Source organism: Chlamydotis macqueenii, chromosome 27 (assembly GCF_036417535.1).
Source record: "Chlamydotis macqueenii isolate bChlMac1 chromosome 27, bChlMac1.mat, whole genome shotgun sequence".
Lineage (NCBI taxonomy): Eukaryota > Metazoa > Chordata > Aves > Otidiformes > Otididae > Chlamydotis > Chlamydotis macqueenii.
Window position 1 is genome coordinate 5,632,241 of NC_141582.1, and position 18,199 is coordinate 5,650,439.

Genomic DNA, 18,199 nt, shown 5'->3' on the forward strand with positions numbered 1-18,199 from the left:
CCCAAATGGGATGGGGCGTCCCGGGATGGGATGGGGGGACCTTGGACGGGATGAGGGGGGACCCAGATGGGACAGGGGGATCCCCAGACGTGGTAGGGAGCCCCCCGATGGGACGGGACCCCCACGGGATGCCGCCCCCCCGGCCGTGGGCGGAACACGCCGCCATTTGCCGCCCCGCGGGGCAGTGCGGGGGGGGGGTCTCGGGGGGCCGGGCCGGTGGCGGGGCGGTGCGAGGGCCCTGCCCGGCCCCGCGGTGTCGGTTTGCAGCCGGGCTCCTCCCCCCCCCCCCACCCACTCCATCCCCCCCCACACACACCCCGCGCATTCCCGACCCTCCCGGGGCGGCGGCGGGGCCGGCACCGGGACCCCCCTTCCCCCCCCCCCCCCACAACACCCTACCATGCCGCAGCTGGAACCGGCGGGGGGGGACGATCTGGGGGCCCCCGACGAGCTGATCGCCTTCCAGGACGAGGGCGAGGAGCGGGAGAAGGGCGCGGGGCGCGGCTCGGCCCACGGGGACCTGGACGAACTCAAATCGTCCCTGGTCAGCGAGACCGAGAGCCGCCCCGCCGCCGGCTCCGACCCCGAGGTGAGGCCCGGGGGGGGCGTGGGGGTGCGGGGGGGCGACCCCGGCCCGGCCAGGCTCGGCCCGGCCCGGCCCGGCCCCGCTCACCGCCCCCCCCCCGTTCTCCCCACAGGCGGAGCGGCCCCCGCCGCCCCGGGAAAGTTTCCAGAAGCCGCGGGACTTTTTGGCCGAAGGTACCGGTAACCCACCCCCCCAAACCCCCCCCCGCCCCCGACACTTCCCAACTTCTTTGTTTCCCCCCCTCCCCGCCTCCGTAACCGGTCCCCGTGAACCCCCCCGCGGTAACCCCCCCGCCCCCTCGTGCTCTTTCCGGGAGTGACCAGCACCGGGACCCTCCCCAAAAGGGAACACCCCCCCCCCGCCCCCAGCATGCAGCCGGGATCCCCTTCGCTCCGCGGGCGACCGGTCCCGGGACCCTGCCCCCCCCCCACACCCCTCTGCACCCGGACCCCTCTCCCGCGGGGACCGCGCACCCCCCTCGCAGTCGGGAGCCCCCCCAGGGGACTTGGGCACCCTCGGAGGGGACCTACCTGCCCCCCCCCCGTGAGTGGGGACCCCCCAGAAGACCCAAAGACCCCCGCAAAGGACTTGGGGCCCCTCAGAGGGGGCCTTCCCCCCCTCCCCAATTGGGGACCCCCGTAGAAGAATCAGAGACCCCCCCCAAGGGACTTGGGCACCCTCAGAGGGGACCTTCCTGCCCCCCTCCCCAAGTGGGGACCCCCCCAAAAGACCCAGAGACCCCCCCAAGGGACTTGGGGCCCCTCAGAGGAGATTCCCCCCCATCCCCAAGTGGGGGCTCAGCCCCGTGAACCCCCCCCGCCCCGTGGGTGCAGGACCCCCCACCTCCTGACACCCCTCCCCCTTTCCTTCTCTCCCCAGTGGTCAGACGCCAACAAGATGGGGGGTTTTTTAAGGGCCCCCCCTACCCCGGTTACCCCTTCCTGATGCTCCCCGAGCTGGGCAGCCCCTACCTCACCAACGGAGCCCTCTCCCCCGGCGGAGCCCGCACCGTAAGTGTCCCCCCAGGTGTCCCCCAAACCCCTCAGACCCCCCCCCCTTTTTTGGGATGCTCAAATCCCGTTTCAGCTCCATCCCTAAAGAAAAAAAAAGGGGGGGGTGAAATTGGATTTATTCCCCCTATTTTTGGTTCATTTGGCCTTTTTCAGAGGGGTGCAGCCCAGGGGAGGGTTGGGGGGGGGGGGGGGCTTCGCCCCGGGCACCCAGCCCCGAAACCTGACCCTGAGCTGCTGCTTTTCTCATTTAAAAAGACTTTTTTAAAAGCTCTTAATGGGCTGACATTGTCTGGCCCTCCTCCGGCGCTCAGAAAACTGATTAAGCAAATTGAGCGAGAGGAGGTGGGGGGTGGGGACAAAGGAGAGAGGGGGGGGAGGATTGACCCCCTCCAAAAAAAAAAACAAGACCCAGCAAACCATCCCTCCACACCCAAACACCAACCTGGGCTGGAATCGCAAACTTGTTTTAGAAATGCCAGCGCGGTTTGAAAATGCCAGCGCGGTCTCGAGATCCCGACCCATTTCAAAAACATCACTTTTTCCACGCAAGCCCCTTACCTGCCCCGGTTTCCCCTCCCCGCTACCCCGACAGCATCCTGGGAGGGCTGTGGGAACGCGGTACCCGGCGGCGGCGGAACCCGGCGGATTGCTCCTTTACTTTTATTTTTATTTTCTGGGTGTATTTCTCATTCCGGAGCCGCCGTGATGCCACTTGATGCTTTGAAACGATTTGTTTGCCCGGGCTTTATGGGAAGCGGCGTCGCCCTATGGAATTACGCGCCGGATGGCGAGTTAAAATGGTTTAAAACGCCCGGCGCGGGCTGGCCGGCCAGGGTTTCGCTCTCCCATGGTGTCCTGCGGGGGGTTTCCCTGGTTTTGGGGGTTTTTTCCGCTTTATTGGAAGCGATTGGTTTGAGTGGTCGTCGAGCGTAAATCCCGGACTGGGCAGGGATTATTATTTATTTTTTAATTTATTTTTAATGTATTTATATGTTGTAAATATTCCCGTGTTTGGCGAGCGGCCGGGCGCCGGATAAATGTTACGTTTCCAATTTGTCGCTTTCGGGGTTCGTACGTTTTGGGGATGCTGGCCACGATCCCAAATTGCGGCGAGGAATACGGAATAATTAAAAGGGAGAGGGGTTGGGATTCGTAGAAAACGGCCGCTAACGACGATTTAATGAATCCCAGATGGGGGGATTAATTAAAAGGGGCTGGGAGAGGAGGCGATGTCGCATCCCGGTATTGGACCCCGGTTGGCGTTGAGGCTGGGGACGGGAAAGCACCGGATCGAGGCCAGATCCCGCCAGATTGGGGCGTTTCCGCGCGGGGCGGCGTGGCGGGGGCGAACGCGGGGCAGTGGAAGGCGTGCGCCGCGTCTCGAGGCGATCGGGAGCCTCCAGTTTTGCTGCGCCGCCCGGAGTAGGGGGAGGCCTCGCCGTATGCTGTGGCCATTCGTGTGATGAAAGAATCGGAGCTCTGCGCCGCTCGGCAAAACCATGCCCCCCCCCCCCGCCAGCCGCCGCTTTCCGTGAGCGATGGCGCAGGGATCCCCCGGATCCTGGGATACGACGGCGCAGGGATCCCCTGGATCCCGGGACAGCGACACGCCGGTCGATTTGGACCGCATCCAGTCGGGCGCGGCATCCTCCATCCCGTACCGCATCCGATCAGGTGCAGCATCCTGGTGTGGCAGCGCCGCCCGAGGGCACCGAGCTCTGCGCCAAATCCGCCCTCATCCCGGGCGGCTTCGAGGCCGGGCCAGACACGTGGTCGGAGGCGGGAGGCCACCGAGTTGTTTTTTTTTTTTTCCCCTATTTCCTTCTTTTTTTTTTTTTTTTATTTTTATTTTTTCCCCCAACCGTTGGAGGAAACTGATCCCGCCATCCCGGTGAGCGAGCATCCTCGCCGTCCCTCAGCTGCGGCTTGAAGCGCACGACTCTGCCACATGACTCCGGAAGATTTGATGGGGGGGGGGGGAACCCCCCAAAAAATCTCCAAATAAATCTCCACGCCTGGGAGATGCTTCGAAGAGGCAGCCGAAGGATGCTGGGATGGACGCGTGCACGGACGTTGGACCTGGCAGCGGCGGAGCCACCGGAGGAGTTATTTTCTGGAATAACGGCGCTCTCATGCCTCTCCGCTCCCGGCATTTTCAGAAACGGGGAAAATATTTTGAAATTTGGAAACACGATGCCTTCGCGTGCGTCCAAACCGGCAGAGCGGCCTCCGTCTCCGCGCCATCCCGCCGGTGGCCGAAGCGATGGGACGCTCCCGTTAATTCTCCTTGCTCCGAGACCGCCGGCGTTCTTGCCGAACGGGACCCGGAAATTTGGGATGATTTTTCACTTTTTTGGCCATTTCTGGTGGTTTTTTGGAGGAATTTGGCGGGGCGTAATGATGGCGTTGCCGTTCGGAGCAGCGTTTTCGGGAACTGGGGAGCCCCAAGAGTGGGGTTGGTTCCCTGGGAGCATCGGAGCCGCGATTCCCAAAATCCTCACATGGGAGTGTCATTATTTTTTTCCCAAAAAAGAGCAGTCTGACCCCAGGAATTCGAGTTCTGGAATTCAAGTATTTAAATAAACCCCAACTTTTCCTCGGGCGTGGAAATTCAGCCCAGGCACCCAAACAGCTCCCCGCGCCTTGTAACGATGCCGCGCCGCTGTAATTAACGCACGCTGGTGTAATTAAGGCGCATGGGCGGGTTGCGGGCCCGAAATAAATGAGGAAAAAAACTTCATTTTTTTTTTCTTTTTTTTCTTTTTTCTTTTTTAATTTTCTCCCCCTGTTCCTGAGAAGAGCGCGCGATCCCCGCGCCGGGCTGCGACACAGAGGCGTATCTGTCTGCAAAAGAAAACACCATCCTCTTAAACGCGCGGCTGCCAAGAAAAATGATGAAAATACGGATTTTTTGGCAAGAAAAAAAGCCTTGCTCCGAAAACCGGGCGAGCTTTTGCTGGAGGCTGCAACTGAGCGCGGAGTTTTGGCCTGCGTCCGTCGGGATGTGGGATGGAAGTGCTGGGATAGAGGGTGAGATTTATTTTTTTAAACTTTTTAATTTTTAATTTTTTTTTTTTTTTTTTTTTTTGGTTGCGGGGGCTTGCTCAGCGTCCCCGAACCGCGGGGTTCGTCTTTCGCCGGTTGAGCTCCCGCCGCCTCCTTTTTTTTTTTTTTTTTTTAGCACTTTTTGGCTTCTTCATCTCGCCCCGGGCCGGTCACATCCCTCCCGGCAGCGACCCCTCCCCGTGCCTCAGTTTCCCCACTCCGAGCTGCTCCTGGATCCGCACACAATGGCCCCTTTATTTCTCTTTAATTACGCTATTCGGCTAATTACCCTGCGGTTTTTTGGGATTTGGGGGTTGTTTTTTGCTTTTTTTCTTTTTTTTTTTGTCTAAATGAGACCTACCACTGAAAACCCCCCCCCCCCAAACTTCTCCCTCCTCCCTCCCTTTTCCGACACGATTCCCAAATTAAAGCGATGAAGTAAGCGCTCCGGGCGACTCTCACAAGACCTGGTTTTGTTCCGGGGGGGAGACTCGGAACACGCATTCATCATCTTTCTGGTATTCTGAGCAGCTGCTTTTCATTAGGTTGGGTGTTTTTTTTTTTTCCGCCCCCCCTCGACTCCCCCCTTTTCCTTGAAGGCGCTGGCGGGAGCAAGGGAAGGAGGAAACCGGGGAGAAGTGCTCGGCGCATCGCGGCCAGAGGAAGAGGAGGGTTAAGGGCGGGGGGGAGGTTGGGCTCGTGCCGTGACGTCTCTCCGTATTTGGGGTTTCGAGGGGGTTTTGGTGAAATTTTGTTGGGGGGGGGGCTGGAGGTGTTCCAGGGAGGAGGAGGAGGAGGAAGGGGCGATGGGGATGCGCGGCTTCGCGGCTCGCTTTGGCGTTGGGGTGGGATTTTTTTGGCAGCGACGCCAGCGTGCGCCCTGGGAATCGCCCCGAAGCCGTGGCAGAGGGCAGGGGAGGTTGGCAGGCCCTGCCGGGGGGTGAGCTGGTGTCCCGTGGGTGCTGCTGGGGGGGATGTGACCCCTGCTGTGCCATGGGTGCTACCAGAGGGTATGGGACCCCCCAGTGTCCCATGGGTGCTGTCAGGGGGTACAGGACAGGCCGAGATGCGTTTCTGGAGGTGTCAGACCCTCGATCACGGGATTTGCGGCCGGCGGGTGCACGGCACGGCCCTGGGCCCCTCTCCACCCCAAATTTCCACGGCAGCGTGGCTTCAAGCGACTTCTTCCATCGCCCCCATCCCTTGGATGGGATCTTAACCACCCTACACCACCAAAATTCCGTTAAAACACCTTCCCTGACCTTCCCCTCCAAAAACTGGCGATGCTCCAGGCTTGGGAGGGGCGACTTCAGAGCCGGTGGGATTTTATTTTATTATATTTTTATTTTTTTTTCCACCGGGGGGGGGGATGAGCCCCGTGCGCCCGCTGGGATCCCGCCGGCGCGGATGCAGCGGGATGAATGGAGCCATTCAGCGCGATGACGGGAGCTGCAGGCCGCAGACAAAAGCTTTTTGGGGTGGGGGCCGGGAGGGGGGACACAGGGCTTGTTGCCGCCAGGTTCGGGGAGCGGGGAGAGAAGCGCTGGCGAGTGGGGGGACGCCCGCTTGCGCCACTCGGTTCTTCTCTTGGCGGGTGGGTGAGGGACGCTGGGGAGTTTTGGGACGAGGCTGCATCCCCGCCGCCCTGGCGATGCTCCAGCCCCCGCCGCGGCCTTCATCCCGCTTCCTTCCTCATCCCTCCCCTTCCCAACCTTCCCCTGCGGAGCGGCGGCCGAGCCGTTTGGGCGCCCTGGCCATCCAGGGGTCGCAAACCCAGCGTCGCCCCCATTCCCACCCCAAACCAGCGTCTCCTCGCCTGGGACGGCCTTTGCTGTCACCCTCGAAACGCTGGGGAGGGGACGCCGCTGGCCGGGGAGGGGAACAACCCGAGACGCGGCGTCACTCCGGAATCCCGATGGGAAAAGGAGGAACCCCACTGAGTGTTTTGGGGGGATTCACCTCAGCGGGATGCGGGAGAGCCCCCAAAAATCTCGTCCCCACTGGAAATCGCCGTTTGCAGCCAACATCTGGAGGAGATTATCCGGCTGGGAGAGCGGCAAGGCGGGGGGACGAGGATTTACGGCTTGTTTCTTGGTTGTCAGTCCCAGCTGTAATTGGGATTTCTCCCTCCCTAATTATCCGCGGGGCAGCGGAACGTGGCGGCCTCCCCACGCGGGGACGCGGGACGGGCGGTGAGCCGTGCAGGAACGGGATGGCTGTTTGAGGTTTTTCCCCTTTTTTTGGGCATTAAGGTGATTTATTTCAGCTGGGAGGACGCAGGACGGCGAGAAACTGGGTCTGCTCTTCCCGTTTCTCTCTGGCCCCTTCCCTGCCTCCGTTTTATTTCCAGCTCCCAAATCCCCATGGCTGGGCCGTCGCTGGCCCGTTCGCTCTCCTTTCCCCCCCGGTGGGACTCGCCTTCCCGGTCCTCTCACTGCCCGCAGGAAGGAGTCTCCTCCCCCTCTTTTTTTTCTTCCTCCCCCCCTTTTTTTCCTCCTCCCCCTCGTTCCCCCCTCCTCGGTGGGGGCCCAGCACCCGCAGACCCCTCCCCGCCTCTCGCTTTGCACCAAAACCTCCCTCGCAGCATCCCCGGCCTTGCAGCCCCCGGGCCACGCTGGGAGTTTTCCAACTTTCTGCCCCCCAGGCGCAGATTTTATCGTATCCGTCGCTGCAGCAAGCCTAGAAAACCCACTTCCCTCAAAAATCACGTTTCTCTTTCACACCCTGAGCTGGTTTTATCCCAAACTCGGCTGGTTTTATCCCAAAGGAGCTGGGGCCTTGGGATGCTGCGGGACCGGAGTGTCCAACACCCGGGCAAAGATTTTCGGGGGCTCTTTTGGTTTTGCGCAAAACCCCGTTTTCCACCTTGGTGCTTGGCCTTTCCCTTCTCCCCCGCCATGGTTTTGGGATGTATTTTGGGGGGAAAAGGGCCGGAGTGGAGGCGGGAGGGGGAAGGGCGAGCTGTCAGTTATCCCGCAGCTGTGTAAACAGGCTGGGAGCGAGGAGGGCCGGGGGCATCGGTGGGGGCCGCGTTGGGGCTCGCCGAGCCCAGAGGCTTCGCAAATCGCCGAGAACTGGGGCTGGGAAAGGGGGACGGCATGGGGACGGGCGGTTGGGGGTCACCATCCTCTTACCACCCGCCCCGGGCTGCTCCCAGGGCCAGAGGTGGCGTGGGAGGGATGGACGTGGGGGATGTGGCAGCGGGATGCGTTGCGGGATGCTTTCCAGCTCGTCCAGGGGTTGTTTTTTTTGGGATGGGGATGAAGTGGATCTTCTCTGCGACGCCTGCAGGGCCATCTCGGGGCTGGAAAAAGGGAAAAGCCAGCACGGAGGCTTGCCGCTCCCGGCGCCTGCAGGTAGGGTTTTACCCGGAAAAACGGCAGCCAAGGTCCCAAACGGAGCCGAGGTCCCAAACGGAGCTTTTCTCTCCCAAAATGAGAGGCCTGAGCCTTCAAGCCTGGTGGAGAGGAGGCCGCTGCGACCCTGTGCCGTCCTGTTGGGACGCGTGACGTCGGGATGTGCGACGTCAGGACAGGCAGCGCCTGGAGACGGGACACCAGGACAGGCAACGCTGGGATGCGCAATCCCGGGGATTTTCACAGAACACGGGAGGCTGGGAGGTGGAACGCCGGGACACGATGCCAGGGTGTGGGACACCAGGACTTGAGATGCTTTGACGCGCGACCCTGGGACACGCGACTCCAGGATGTGCAATCCCGGGATACAGGATGCTGGGACACGCAATGCTTGGACACGCGATCCTGGGACACAACAGGACATAGGACGCCAGGACGCGCGACGCTGGGATGTGCAGCGGCGGGACGCATAACGCCAGGCCGTGTGATGCTGGCCCCGCCGCCAGCCAGGACATTTCCAGTGGCGCCTTTCCCCCTTCCGAGGGAAAACGTCTCTGCCGGGCTCGAGCACCGTGCGTGGAAGAGGAGAGGAAATCCGCTCATTAAAGCCCCTAATTGGGAATTAGGGGATCCCGCGGCGCCCGAGCGTGGAGGCGAATCCCTTCCTCTGGGGAGGGGACGGACGGACGGACGGGAGGCCTCATGGCAGTGCTAAAGCTCCGGCGGGGAAGGGGTTAACTCCCTGCTTTTAATTGGGGGGTGGCTGGTAACGAGGAACCAGAACTTGCTCTAATCTCTCTGGAATGTGACCGATTTTCAACTATTTTCTTCCTTTTTTTTTTTTTTTAATAGCTCCAATCTGCGGCGCGCGCCCGCTTCCCGCACGCTGTGGGTACAGTGGGAGCTGTGTCCGGGCCGGGGCCGCAGGGAAGCGGGAAGGGGCTTCATTTTTCCACATTACCACTGAACCGTTCGCCCGCTGCCCCCCTTCCCCACTCTTTGTATATTTTGAAAGGGTCTCCCCCCCTGCTCCTTCCTCTCCCCTCCCCGGCCTCCCGAAACGGCTTCAAAATGAGAAGCAGCCTTTTATACGGCCGGCCTTTCCCCAGCCCGCCGTCCCCCGGCGGCTTCTCCGCTTACAGAATAGACGAGAAAGCCCCTTTTGTGACGGGGGCAGCGGGCAGGGGCGGCGAGGCGGGGCCGCGGGGGCCGCGGGGGGCACCTCCTGCCTCCCCCCTGTGCCGTGGGGGGAACCACACGCGGCGGGGGCACGGCCCGCATCGGGCGAGCAGGGACGCTCAGGGCGTCTCGTGTGTCCGTGCGGTGGCGGGGGGCGTTGGGGGTCTCCTGTGCGGCTGTGGGGATGCTCGAGGTGTGGAATCACGGACTGGTTTGGGTGGGACGGGACCGTTAAAGCCCACCCAGTCCAACCCCCCTGCCAGGAGCAGGGACATCTCCAACCAGATCAGGTTGCTCAGAGCCCCGGCCAACCTGGCCTGGAATGTTTCCAGGGATGGGACATCCACCACCTCTCTGGGCAACCTGGGACAGTGCTCCAGCACCCTCAGCATAAAACCTTTCTTCCTAATATCCGATCTGAATCCACCTCCCTCTGTTTTGAAACCATCACCCCTCGTCCTGTCCCAGCAGGCCCTGCTGAAGCGTCTCTCCCCCACCTTTCCTGCAGCCCCCTTTGGGCACTGGGAGCCGCTCTCAGGTCTCCCCGGAGCCTCCTCTTCTCCAGGCTGAGCAGCCCCGGCTCTGGCCGAGCCCGGAGAGTTGTGGTGGCGGATTTCAATCCATCGTCAGCCGGTCACGAGCGGCGTTCCCCGCGGCTCTGCTTGGGGTCCAGTCTTGTTTAACGTTTTCATCAACCATCTGGACAAGGGGATGGAGTGCTCCCTCAGCCAGTTTGCAGGTGACACCAAGTCAAGGGCGGCAAAGCCGGTGAGGGTTCTGGAGCACCAGTCTGGTGAGCAGCAGCTGAGGGAACTGGGGTTGTTCAGCCTGGAGAAGAGGAGGCTCCGGGGAGACCTCATTTTTCTCTGCAGCTCCCTGACAGGAGGGTGTAGGGAGGGGGTGTTGGTCTCTTCTTCCAAGTAACTTGCGATAGCATGAGAGGAAATCGCCTCAAGTTGCGGCAGGGGAGGTTTAGGTTGGATATTAGGAAAAATTTCTTTACTGACAGAGTGGTCAGGCTCTGGAACGGGCTGCCCAGGGCAGTGATGGGGTCACCATCCCTGCAGGGGTTCAAAGAACGCGTAGAGGTGGCACTGCAGGACACGGTTTAGTGGACATGGTGGTGTTGGGTTGATGGCTGGACTGGATGACCTTGGAGGTCTCTTCCAACCTTAAAGATTCTGTGATTCTCCCAGACTGGCCTCACAGCAGAGCTGCTCCAGCCCTCTGATCATCTGCGTGGCCTCCTCTGGACCCTCTCCACCAGCTCCACGTCCTTCTGACGCTGGGGGCTCCAGAGCTGGACACAGCGCTGCCGGGGGGTCTCACAACAGCAGAGTAGCAGGCAGGATCCCCTCGCTCACCCTGGCCGCGCTGCGTTTGACGCAGCCCAGGACGCAGTTGGCTTTTCGGGCTGCCAGCGCCTGTTGCCGGCTCACGTTGAGCTTCTCCGGTCTTGGAGCGGTACAGCCATGGGGACGTCGGGGCGTCCCGATGCCACCGCAAGCCAGCCTGGGGCGGGGGGGTGCCGCAGCCGGGGGGGGTTTCGGTGCCGTCGGCAGGGGGTGGCCCCGGTTTGCCAGTGGGATCGTCCCCTGGAGCAGCGCCGCGGCTTTGCCGGGCTGCCGGGACGTGTGGGTGGGGTTGGGGGGTGTGATGGGAGGGTGCTGGGGCAATACTGGAGATGGAGTGGGGGGAGTACTGGGAATGCAGGGGGGGAATACTGGAGATGTAGGAGGGGTTACTGGGGATGTGGAAAGGGGGTACTGGGGATGTGAGAGGGGATACTGGAGGGGCCGGGGGAAGATTCTGGGGATGGAGAGGGGATACTGGAGGAGCAGAGAAGATACTGGTGATGGAGTGGGAGATACTGGGGGTGGAGTGGGGGATACTGGAGGAGCAAGGAGGGGATACTGGTGATGGAGTGGGAGATACTGGAGGTGGAGTGGGGGATACTGGAGGTGCAGGAGGGGGATACTGGTGATGGAGTGGGGGATACTGGAGGTGGAGTGGGGGATCCTGGAGGTGCAGCAGTGGACGCAGGGGAGCTGCTGCGCACCGGGGAAGAGCGGGAGGCGATGCTGGGGGGCACGGAGGGCACTGGGGGGCTGCAGTGGCGGGGACGCAGTGGTCCGGCCGTGGAAGAGTTAACGCTTCCGCGCCCCTCGCGGCTTTGCCTCCCAGCTGCCGGGGGCTCGGGAGGGTTTGTACTGGGGGGAAATTCCTGCGCGCAGCTGCGGCCCGGCCAGGCCACATTCCCCAGCCCCGGCAGCTCGCGGGACGCGCCTCCCTCCCGCCGAAAAACACAACACAAAGCACCTTTCTTTCGGGGGCCACTTATGGCCGGAGCCGGGGAGACAAACCCTGGTGTCGCAGCGAGGTTTCGCCCAGCGCGGGGGAAAAGCCCCCCAAAAAAGCTCCCAAAAGCCCCATATTTGCCTCCCCCCTCCGGCCCCTCGTTGCAATACGGAGCTGGTTTCTCGCGCTCTGGCAATTTGGGGACAGGGTGGGTGCCCCACGGGCAATGGCGGCTCGTGCCGGCCGTCACCGCGCCCCCAAAAGCCTGGTTTTGGGGGAGGGAAAGGGCATCGTCGCCGCCGGCTGGGGAGTTGAGGGGAGGGAAGGCGGGGGGCTCATGGCTCCCCAGCACGACAGCGCCGAGCCGGGGGTTGGGGTTTGCACCACTTGGGACGGGGATTTGGGGTTTTGCACCTTTTGGGGCAGGGATTTGGGATTTAGGATTTGGGGTTTTGCACCTTTTGGGGCAGAAGTTTGGGGTTTTGTGCCGTTTGGGGCAGAGGTTTGGGGTTTTGCACCATTTGGGGCAGAAGTTTGGGGGTTTGTGCCGTTTGGGGCAGAGGTTTGGGGTTTTGCACCATTTGGGGCAGAAGTTTGGGGGTTTGCACCGTTTGGGGCAGAGGTTTGGGATTTAGGATTTGGGGCTTTGCACCACTGACCGGGTCCGTAGGGGCGCATAGGGCTGAAAACGGCCCCGCGCCCCCCCAAAAGCCCTTTGCCACCAGCCCACAGTGTCCTCCACGGGCTGGGCTGTCCCCAGCCGAGTGGGCAGCCGGGGCTTGGGGGGTGTTTTGGGGCCGGGGGGGTGGTTTTGGGGCTGGCGGTGGGCGTCAGGCCGGCTCTCCTCCAGTACCTGCAGATGAAGTGGCCGCTGCTGGACGTGCCCGCCGGCGCCACGCTGAAGGACAGCCGCTCGCCCTCGCCCGCGCACTTGGTAAGAGCAGCCGACTCCTACGGGGGCGATGGGTTTTGTGGGGGGAGAACCCCGCTCCGGCTCCCGGTGACGCTGATACGATGCCCGTGGTGGGGTTTTTTTGGGGGGGCGGCCGTCATTTCGCCCTCCCACCTGCTCTCCCTCGCCGCCCCGCAGTCGAACAAGGTGCCGGTGGTGCAGCACGCCCATCACATGCACCCGCTGACGCCGCTCATCACCTACAGCAACGACCACTTCTCGCCGGGTTCGCCGCCCGGCCACCTCTCGCCGGAGATCGACCCGAAAACGGGTGAGCACGGGGTGGGGCCGCGGCATCAGCCGCATCTGGGTGAGCAAAGGCGCGGCGACGGGAACGGGGTGCTCTCCGTGGGATGCTCCCTTTGCTTCCCCGGACGCTTTTCGCAGCCTGGTCCCTGGGCGGTGGGACGGGGACGCAGCCGGTGCTGGGGCCGGGCCCTCGCCTGGCTGCAAGTTGGTTTGGGGTGCGTGGGGCTCCCTCCAGGTCCCCGTTATGGTTGTCCCCACGTCCTCTCGCCGTGTCCCGGATGGGTGCTGGGAGAGAGACGGGACGCTCGGAGGGATATGGGGCGCTCGGAGGACGATGGGACGCTTGGCAGCGGACGGGACGGCAGGAGGGAGATGGGGTGCAGGGAAATGGGGTGCTCGGAGGGCGATGGGGTGCTGGGAGGCCGCCACGTCCGCGTTTTAACACCCCATCCCCTTCGTCCCTCCCTCCGCAGGAATCCCGCGGCCGCCGCACCCGTCCGAGCTGCCCCCCTATTACCCGCTGTCGCCAGGAGCCGTGGGCCAAATCCCGCACCCGCTGGGCTGGCTCGTGCCGCAGTAAGGATCCCCTCTCCGTGTCCCCATCCCCGGGCAGATCCCGTGAGCCTCGCGTCCCTGAGACCCTCCTCATCCTCCCGCTTTTTCCCCTGCAAGCTCGGTGGAATGCTGAGGGTTCCCGCGGGGCTTGGGAAGGGAGGGACTCCTTGCTGCTGGAAATTTCGGGAATCGGCGGGATGGAGACCAGCTGGGGAGCAGTCCGAGGGTCCCCGTGAATTGGGGGGGGGGGATATTTTTTCCACTCAAATTTGTGCGTTTGCAGGCAAGGACAGCCCATGTACTCCATCCCTCCCGGCGGCTTTCGCCACCCCTACCCTGCCCTCGCCATGAACGCCTCCATGTCCAGGTGCGTCTCGGCAGGGACCCTCCTTGGGCGTCCCGGAGCTGGGAGCGGGGTTTTGGCTGCTTCCCTGAGGACGATGCTGGACTCTGGCCCCGCAGCAGCATCAGCAGCGGGTGCTCCCAGGGACACCTCGCTCTGCACGGGCACAGACCAGCCCCCAGAGGCTGCGGTGGCCTCCTCGGTCGGAAATAAGCCCTGGGAGGGTGCAGGTGGTCCCCACGGGTGATGCCGGGGGAGAAAAGTGACACCCCATGGGTTCAGGGCATTGCCTAAGTTGGGTCCATGTTACGATCCTGCACAAGCTGGGGCAGGACCCAGTGTAAACCAGACCCCCAACTGGGTTGAGGCTGGTGGTGTCTCAACCTGGGAGGTTCTCAGGAAGGTTCTGGGTGGAAATTGGTGGCCATGGGAAGCTGGTGAGCCCTCCCCTCCCGCTCCCTCCGCTGCAGTTTGATGTCCAGCCGGTTCTCCCCACACATGGTCCCGCCGCCCACCCACGGGCTGCACCCCTCAGGCATCCCGCATCCGACCATTGTCTCACCCATCGTGAAGCAGGAACCCACCCAGCCCAGCGTCAGCCCCGGAGGCAACTCGTGAGTGGGGGACGGGAAGGGACGGAGCCCCGGGGATGGGAGCTTGTCCCCGGGGCATCAGCGGGTCCTGACCCGCCATCCCGCTCGCTGCAGGAAATCCCCCGTCACTGTGAAGAAGGAGGAGGAGAAGAAACCCCACATCAAGAAGCCACTCAACGCCTTCATGTTGTACATGAAGGAGATGAGGGCCAAGGTGGTGGCCGAGTGCACGCTGAAGGAGAGCGCCGCCATCAACCAGATCCTGGGCAGACGGGTACGGGCATCTCCCTCGGCACCGCCTTTGTGCCCACGCGCTGCCCGCTTGTGACCGCAAACTGACTTTGTGCCTCCTTTACCCCACCTCTCCCTGCGGTCCAGTCCCTCGGCCGCCAAGGAGCCGGTGGGGACCTGGGTGGCGACAGGATGGGGTGGACTGGAGGGTGTCCGGGGCCAGCAGCGTGGCTTTGGGGTTTCCAGCGTGGTCTCTTCTCCCCCTGCAGTGGCACTCGCTGTCGCGGGAGGAGCAGGCCAAGTACTACGAGCTCGCGCGGAAGGAGCGGCAGCTGCACTCGCAGCTCTACCCGACGTGGTCGGCGCGGGACAACTACGTAAGTGCAGCCCCTCCCGCAAAGCCCTGCGGCTGTGGGGACTGGCCACAAGGAGATCTCCCCTCCTGTCCCCATGCCAGGTTCCTGGTGGGTTTGACGGCGGGAGGTTGCTCGCTGTGCTCGGGGAGGTGGGTGTTTGGGGTGCTGGGGGCAGCGGGCGATGGCGCTGAGTCCCTGGGGATGCTCTGCCATCGCCGTGAGCTGCTCTAGGGCAGCGTCAGTCCCGGTTCTCCCCGAGGCCTCCTCCGTCAGGCAGCCCCCAGGGGCTCTCCAGTGGCAGAAAGCCGCATTCGGACTTTATCGTATTTTCCAGGGCAAGAAAAAGAAGAGAAAGCGAGAGAAGCTGGCCCAGCAGCAAAGCCACGACACGGAGAGTGAGTATCCCCCCCGCCAGCGTCCTCCCTGCTCCGGCTTTCAGCCACCGACGCCGTCCTCTGTCGTTTGCAGGCTCCCTGGCATCCAAGAGCAAGAAGCCGTGCGTGCAGTACCTGCCGGCCGAGAAACCGTGCGACAGCCCCGCGTCCTCCCACGGCAGCATGCTGGATTCGCCCGCCACGCCGTCGGCCGCCCTGGCGTCCCCAGCCGCGCCGGCTGCCACCCATTCGGAACAGGCTCAGCCCCTCTCGCTCACCACCAAGACGGAGGCCAGGGCGCAGCTCGCTGTGCATTCGGCCGCATTCCTCTCGGGCAAAGCCGCTGCTTCTTCTTCTTCTTCCTCCTCCTCTTCCTCCTCTTCCTCCTCCTCCTCGAGCCTCGGCAGCCCACCCTCCCTCCTCTCCAGACCCATCCCCTTCACCTCGGTGCCCTCCACGGCTCTCCTCTCCTCGCCTCCGTCCTTTGCGGCCGCCATCCCGTCCCCGCAGGCTGCCCTGGCCGTGCTGCAAACGCAGCCCCTTTCCCTGGTCACCAAACCTGCTGACTAAGGGAAAAACTCGTCCCCCCTCGTCCCGTCCCGTCCGTCCCCTCCCTGCTCTACGTTGCAGAAGCCACAATCAAGATTCAAATGCAGCCAAAACCATTATTGGTCAATATTTGACCCTTTCTGAACTCTTTTGTAAGCAGACTCTGGAGGAAGGGGCTTTCTGCTCAGAGCTGCTGCCAGCAGTCAACCTAAAGACCGTTTTTATTAAAAAAAAAGAAAAAAAAGGAAAAAAAAAGAGAAAAGAAACCCTCCACAAGCTGCCGACGATGGAAATCTGCGAGCTGACCGTGGGCGCGAGCCAAGCGCCCGTCGCTGCCGCGAGGCCCGGCGATGCTGGCGGCCCAGCGCTCCTGTGCACGGGCATGCCGGCGCTGGGGCCGGCACTCTCGTCCCGGAGGGAAGAGCAGAAATGCCAGCCACCGATCCGGTGCCTCCGGATGCTCCCAAGCCATCCCGTCCCGTTGGCTCCGCTCCCCGCCGTGGTGGATGCCTTCGCTCCGTCCCGGCGAGGAGCCGGATCCTGCCCTGAGGATGCTGCACCGTCGGCCCTGCTCCGTCCCGTGGTCTTGCAGGGGTGGGCAGGCTCCGGGGCTGAGCCCTGGGTGGGGGGGTTTTCCCCTTGGAACCTTGTTATTTTTCACAAAAGGAAATAAAACGACAGCTGCAACGTGCTGCGTCAGCGTGGTCAGTGGGGGAAGCGCTCGCTTCCTCGACCATCGCCACCTTCTCCCCGCCGGCGCTCCGGTGTCGCCACGCTCCGGGAAGCGTCTCGGGATTGGGCTCCCGTCCGGCCCCACAGCGGGGCACGGGGCCGGGGATGGGCCCAGCCCGAGAGCGTCACCCCGCCGCCTCCGTCGATGGGCACAGGGTGATCTTGGGGTGCCCATCCCGAACCTGTGATGGAGCAAGCAGGCGGCGCACGGTCTGCTGGAGAGATCCGGGGAAGCGGGATGGGAGGGGGGTAGCGAAACCTCTTCTGGGGGCGCACCAGCAGCTCGCGAGGTGGGGGGTTACTGGTGCGTATCTCATGGTCAGGGATGGCAGGATGCCCTCACCCGCCTCACCCAAACCAGGAGCGGAAAGGTTAGGACGGAACGGGACCCCGGCACGAAGTCAACCCGGGGCCACCCAGCGGGTTTTCAACCAATCTGAACTTCTCGGTCACTTCAACGCTTGAGGTAATCAAGACTCTTCCACCTCGCTGTATTTTTAACAGGAAAAAAACCCAACCTATTGCAGAGTTTTCCCGTTGGAAGTCACCATTTTGTTCTCTGTTGCAGATCCAATGCCAAGCTGCGCCCACCCAAAGGGGATTTGTGGTGTTTGTGGTCCTCTTCCACCCTCCTTTCTGAACTTCTTGGCCAATTCCCCAGGACCCAGCCTGGCTCCTCTCTTCCTGCCCCAGAGCTGCATTTTGGGGATCGCAGTGTCAGGTAAGCAGCCCATGGTGGCGGGCAGCGGCCAAGCCATCACTCAGTGATGGGATGAGCCCACCCCGCGGCTGCTGGCGCTCTGGCTCTCAGGTGGGTGGGTGCTTTTGCTCGTTTAGTGGAATAAACGACACCGCCGCCTCCTGTTGTGACAGTTCTCCTTTCCTTCCCAGTGCCACACTGGCACGAGAAGCCACTGGGAAGTGTTTTTAGCAAACTGGAGCAGCGGCAGACGTCTGTCTGCAGCAGGAGGGACCATCTTGTCCTTAAGGAAGACGGCGCCCGCGTTTGCCAGATGTTGCGTGAGACGGGTGCGTGCCACGGGATGACGCTGGCGTCCATAACCTGAGCGGACGACACCTGGAGCTGAGGATTCCTGCTTCCGTATCGCAGCTCGGCGGAACTGCCGAAAAAGTACAGCCGCGCGCGCTCGCGTAACCTTGTAAAAGGTCCAGATGACTTCTGCCGATGGTGAAGTCCTCAGCTTCTCCCACCCAGCTGAGGATCATCTTCTGGACTGGAAGCGACAGCTTAATTTCCCAGCTCAGAGCATCCCAGCCAGGTGGTCGCTCCCGAAATCGCTGCTCGAAGGGGTCTCGGCTAATTAAGAGCCTCGAGCAGCGAGAGGAGCCTGCATGCCACCTCCTTGGTGGCCACCACCAAACCTCCGAGGACGAGAAAGCACCCGCAGCATCTTTATTCACCATCACACCCAAGGCAGCTCTGAACTCTGCGGGCATTTCCGTTCCACGCACAAAATTGTTTCGAGCCCTCGCTTTCAAAGAAGAAATTTGTAAATGCTGGGATAGGGCACGATTCCCCCGCAACGGCCCCCAAGAGGAGCAGCCGCGATGTTTTAATTAATGGCATCCTGACAGCGTGTCGCGCGGCTGCGCAGGAGCCAGGACGGGGAGGATTAGAGTGTCGCCGAAAACGTGCATGGCCACGGTTTGAAAAAGAGGCGAAGCGTAGCTTTTTTTTAGAAAGGCCGTTCCCAGAAACCGGTTTTCCGCGAGGAACGTCTGGATCACGCGTGGCCTCGCTCTCCCTGACACCGGGAGCGGGCTGCA

The 18,199-nt window shown here is 62.5% G+C and overlaps 1 protein-coding gene across 2 annotated transcripts; it reads left to right on the top strand.

The window, feature by feature from the left end:
- Positions 1-352: 352 nt before the first annotated feature.
- TCF7L1 (transcription factor 7 like 1) lies at positions 353-16,366 on the top strand. Of its 2 annotated transcripts, XM_086767948.1 has the most exons (12): positions 355-589; positions 699-759; positions 1,466-1,596; positions 12,328-12,411; positions 12,568-12,700; positions 13,152-13,254; positions 13,517-13,600; positions 14,047-14,190; positions 14,284-14,443; positions 14,670-14,777; positions 15,091-15,151; positions 15,225-16,366. In XM_086767948.1, the coding sequence occupies exons 1-12, from the start codon at positions 401-403 to the stop codon at positions 15,698-15,700; spliced, it is 1,734 nt and encodes a 577-aa protein (XP_086624074.1). In that variant the 5' UTR covers positions 355-400; the 3' UTR covers positions 15,701-16,366. The 2 variants fall into 2 exon arrangements, with proteins under 2 accessions (XP_086624073.1, XP_086624074.1); XM_086767947.1 differs by having other exon boundaries at positions 353-589; positions 12,328-12,700.
- The last annotated feature ends 1,833 nt before the right edge of the window (positions 16,367-18,199 follow it).

Bases quoted from the DNA above. Each gene is read 5' to 3' on its own strand.
- TCF7L1 (XM_086767947.1), top strand. From the start codon at position 401: ATGCCGCAGCTGGAACCGGCGGGGGGGGACGATCTGGGGGCCCCCGAC. The intron at 13,601-14,046 runs GTGCGTCTCGGC...CCTCCGCTGCAG, and splicing joins ATGAACGCCTCCATGTCCAG to TTTGATGTCCAGCCGGTTCT. The intron at 14,191-14,283 runs GTGAGTGGGGGA...CGCTCGCTGCAG, and splicing joins GTCAGCCCCGGAGGCAACTC to GAAATCCCCCGTCACTGTGA.